Genomic DNA, 5,009 nt, shown 5'->3' with positions numbered 1-5,009 from the left:
TCCTCCATCATCTTAGGACATGCACATCATATCATTATTATTGCATATTTAGACTTCGCTACATTTTGAATATTTCACTTTTGATGTTTAGTATATTAAACTTTTATTTAATACTTGGATGATTATCTTGTTGGATACTTGAACTTATGTATATACATTTGATGTTTTGGGATATTTATGCTTTTCATTCCTTAATATGCTTGTCGATAATTCTAATTTATTTTAATTACTTTGTCTCCATTGTTATATGTGCTAATATTGTTGAATTATTTTTGATCTAACAAAAAGAGAAGTAAATATAAAATGAATACCCACCAACACCATCACCGAACCCCTACCACATAACTCGTTAACCATTCATGACTTTTATGAACTCCTAAAAGAAATATAAAAATAAATAAAATCCACAAATGACTTCATTTTGAACAAGTAACATAAGAGATTATTAGTATCTTCAAGTTCAAACTATATGCAGCTCACCAGCACGTTCTTCCTTACATGATCGAGCACCCTTGTGGGTTTTCATCACTAAAACTTTCACCGCCACGTCCGCCGCCATAACAGTAACTGTTGTAGTATCCGGCGCTGTCACAGCTATCATAGACCGGCCTACCAATAGTCTCGTAATTTTGAAACGGTTGTTGAGGTGGTCCACCGTAGTAGCTAGGTCCACCATAATAGCTAGGTCCACCATAATAACTAGGCCCAGCACCACCATAGCCATCCATATATGAATACCCGACCGCATACGCCACTGGCGGTAAAGGAGCCGCTTCCATAGCCTTCACCGCCGGCGCGGGCGCCGACTCTTTGTGTTTCTCCGCTTCTTTTGGTTTCTCAGCCTTTTTCTCCCCACCCTCTTTAGGCTTCTCAGCTTCTTTTGGTTTATCGGCCTTCTCCCCCGACTCTTTAGGCTTCTCAGCTTCTTTCGGCTTTTCGGGTTTCTTCCCGGCCTCTTTCGGCTTATCGGACTTCTTCTCCGCCTCTTTAGGCTTCTCCGGGTCCTTGGGCTTCGCCGACGACTTGATCTTAATGCTCTTGATGGATCCGCCACCTTTGTAGCATATCTTGTCCCTGATCTTCTCCGGACTACAACATATGACAGTGATGGTCACCGTGTTGGCCTTTTCATCATATATCTGGTCTCGTATTTCTCTTGTTCATAACAGAAACAAATAAAAACATAACTCAGACACCATTTTTGTAAACTTCAGTTAAATGATCAATCAAGTAAGTAAAAAGAAACTCACGAGGGAATTTACAGAGCACTTTCTTGACCTTCTTGTAGCATTTGAAGCACTGAAGGTCCACCTTCAGCACCATTATCGTTACCTACAAAGCTCACCCCTTGTCAGAATGCATGGTGGAAAAAAAATAAGAGCAAAACTACAATTCAAACGGAAGAGAGTGAAGGAACCTTCTCGGTCATAACTCACTGATCTGATCTTGAAGAAAACGAAGCTAGTAAAGCATTCGAGAGGGGATTTATATATAAACCAACTTGGGTACACGTGGAGGGTAATGATTGGGTGGCTATATTGAGATCGTCGTTACTAGGAGGGTGGAAGGCAGCTTTTGATTGCTGACTTTCAAAGCCTACCGCGTGATGTGGCGTTGATTAACATCATGCTATGGGTACATCTCACCTTCCGCTTACTTACAATCTTAACTTATTATATCATAAAGTGCATGTAATTTTTTAATACGTAAAAAAGTATTGTACAAAAGATTTTAGGGTAAACTAATTACTTAAATTATCAGTTTTGATTTATTTTAATATTTAATTTTTTAATTTTTTAAAAATGATATCTAACGTTTAGTTTTTGTTTTATTTTAGTATATTGTTAAAAATTATATGTTATATTTTGAAACAAATTGAAAGTTCAGGTACTAAAACAAATTAAAATTAACAGTTTAGATACTAAAGACGATGAATTTTTAACGGTAAGTACTAAAATAAAAAAAAATTAACTTTAGGTAAGGTTTTTTTAAAAATTAAAGTTTAGGTACTAAAACATGTCAAAACTGATGGTTTAGATACTAAATGTATTTTACCAAAATTGTAACACTTCTATAGGAATGTCAAATGGGTGGGGCGGGTGCAGATACCCCTTCCCCCATCCCCATCCCCATCCCCATCCCCACCCAATAATTTCGTATTCATCACCTACTTACCATCTGGATGCGAGGCGGGTAAGGACTTCAACTCATCAAGTACCCAGTACCCACAGCGGGTATGACTTTTATATCCACATCCGCCCACTATCCATTAAACTTATACCCATCACCACCTCAGCTGGTGCGGATGCAGTGCGAAATCCATGAAATTATACTCGTCTGCCATCCTTACTTCTATTCTCACCATTGAACAATAAAATATATTAATTAGGTTACATAATTTATTAACTTGGTTTTAATTAAATCATAAATTATTTTTTATTAATTTGTAGTGATTATAAATTAATAAAATTTCTTAATTTATAATAATATACACCCACTTCACAAATATAATTATTTAAATTAATATCTTTAAAATAATATTTTATTTTATCATTAAAATCACAATTAAATTATGAACTATTAATTATCAATGAAATCATTGAATAAATACGTCATTATCATATTGTCAATTAATGTTACCCATTTAATTGCTCCTATTACTAGACTTTTCTTTACTATGTAGTGGCATACTTTCAATTAATTCTACATCATTTAATTCTCCCTATCACTAATTTTTTATACTATGTGAATAAGGTTATAGATGTTAGTTTTACATAATCACACATTTGGATATAACTGAACGTTATAGATAATGATGATTCTATCATGTTCGATGAGCATCGATGAGTATAACTAATAATGAATATTTTTAAATTAATTTATAAAACATTAAAATTATAAATCACTCAACTTATAATTATAATTAGTTGAAAATCTAAATGCAATTTATTTAAAATACAATATTAATTACATTAAATTTTATAATCTTATTTTTATTATAATTAAATCAAATACTAACCTTAAATTAAAAAAACCCTAATATGTTTTAAAGTTTTGAAGTTCCCGTCGTTACTGTCGTTGTTGTCAGCGGAATCATCTATCACCGTCGATTGAATTTTTATCGTTCATCCCTCCCGACATGGATGTCGTTCACCGCCATTTGGGTAACCAACCCGTTAAGGTAAACCTGGTTAATTTCTTTTCAAACTTGGTCGTCCGTCCAAGCTGTCACCGGTGAGTGAGGCCCCACCAGCTGTCGTCGCCATCACTGAAAGTGGTCGTGGATTATGGTTTGAGACTACCCCTTGTCATCATCTTTCCCTCATCCCCTATTTCTTAAACCCTAACTCTAACCCTAATTTTATAGTTAGTGCAATTATTGAACCTTAATTCCCAAATTAGAGCCCCAATTAGAACAACTGGACCTTAATTCCTACGTATGAACTGTATTTTTGAAATCCAATTCTGAATTTCCAATTTGAATCCAACAGGTCATGCTGATACCTTGGCTCATGTGTACCAGTATGCGAGCATCTGAGTATCGATACTGATAGTGTACCGGTACCATAATAGTACACTATTTTTCATTTCAAATATGTGTATCGATACACTAGTAAAGTGTATCGATACGAATATGCTTGATTTGTAATTTTTTAAAGTGTGAAGGCTTATATTTGATCTTTTTAACATGAAGATGGATTCAAACTTAACGCCTTCAAAACAAGTTAAGATGTTGGAGTGTAAGTGTCATATCAACATGATTTCAGAGAAGACAAACAATGAGGTATATTCATTATAATTAACTAAAATTTTAATAATAATGATGAATTTTTTATCGTAAATATTATTTAAGATTATTGTTTTATTTTTTTATTTATTTTATATACATATAAGACGAAAATTGAAGTTGTACAGGAGGATAAGATAAGATCTTCTTATTAGAGTGATCACAAGTTTGAGACACTCATTTATTTGGTGCAAAATATTGAAAAGGAATTTTCTATAATGAATGGTCAATTCGAAAAATTAACAGGTCAATTTGAAGTATTAAATGACTAATTTAAAAAATTAATGAGCATATTAACACCAAGTAATGTTAAAAGTTCAATACAAGATGGTAATTCAATAAGAGGAGAAGGTATACATAGTCGATCATTAAAGGAGGATGTTTTAACTAATAGATCAGAACAAACTAATTTACATAGCGTTCCATTGAAAGATGAGTGTTTAGAAAATAAATCACACATGAAAAAAGGTTAAGTGTCGCATCATTGAAGGAATAAACTGAGAGTGATATTAAAAAAATCGAGTTTATCTCCTTTTATTAATTGTGATTGTGATTATCCTTCTCCCTCATTAGAACGTAATGACAAAAGAAAACTTAAAGTTAATTCTGAAGGCAACAACAAGACTGTTAGTGATGGTTTCCTAAAAATTTCGATCAATAATTTTAGCTTTCAATTTTAGTCCTCATCAATTTCATAGTCAATTAGTTACGTTGAAGAAGACTCCAATGATTAAAAAAATTGGGCCTAAAATATCTAATAGTCCTATTTAAAAGGGTTTAATATAGCCCTTAGCCATTAAAATCTAACATAGGAGTGACGTGACAGTTAACAAAAATTTGTATAGTTACACATTTGATCATCAATACTTGTATATTCTATCAATTTAGTTTTAGTTTTAATTTAATTTAAAAAAATTAATTAACCAATCAAGATGTGTCAAGTGAGTGTTTAAAGAGAAAACAAACATGAGAGAAATAATGCAGCTCAGCGAAATCAAACCCGAGACCTTATATCAAGGGTGGGCATGCCTAATCCATTGAGCCAAACACAATGTTTGGTATTAATTTTTCAAAACTTTAATTTATCTTGTTTTAAATTTTACATTAACAATGAAATTATAATATTCTAACAAATAAATTATAGGATAAACTACTTGAATGACTACCTAAATAATATTCTAATAAATATATAATTTAAACTCAATAAAATTAATTTAAAAAT

At 32.4% G+C, this 5,009-nt stretch overlaps 1 protein-coding gene across 1 annotated transcript; it reads right to left on the bottom strand.

The window, feature by feature from the left end:
* Nucleotides 1–380: 380 nt before the first annotated feature.
* On the bottom strand, nucleotides 381–1,344 carry LOC120156166 (heavy metal-associated isoprenylated plant protein 5-like). Its single transcript, XM_039167571.1, has 2 exons — nucleotides 1,251–1,344; nucleotides 381–1,153 (listed from the first exon to the last, which is right to left on the bottom strand). Exons 1-2 carry the CDS (start codon nucleotides 1,321–1,323, stop codon nucleotides 495–497), a joined length of 732 nt encoding a protein of 243 aa, XP_039023502.1. The 5' UTR covers nucleotides 1,324–1,344; the 3' UTR covers nucleotides 381–494.
* Between the last annotated feature and the right edge of the window lie 3,665 nt (nucleotides 1,345–5,009).

The sequence above is a fragment of the Hibiscus syriacus genome, unplaced genomic scaffold, assembly GCF_006381635.1.
Source record: "Hibiscus syriacus cultivar Baekdansim isolate YM2019G1 unplaced genomic scaffold, ASM638163v2 tig00111213_pilon, whole genome shotgun sequence".
Taxonomy (NCBI): Eukaryota; Viridiplantae; Streptophyta; class Magnoliopsida; order Malvales; family Malvaceae; genus Hibiscus; species Hibiscus syriacus.
This window is presented reverse-complemented; position numbering and strand designations above follow the sequence as displayed.

Coding starts and splice junctions, on each gene's coding strand:
- LOC120156166 (XM_039167571.1), bottom strand. CDS start 1,323: ATGGTGCTGAAGGTGGACCTTCAGTGCTTCAAATGCTACAAGAAGGTC. Junction 1,154..1,250: donor AGTGCTCTGTAAATTCCCTC/GTGAGTTTCTTT, acceptor TATGAACAAGAG/AAATACGAGACCAGATATAT.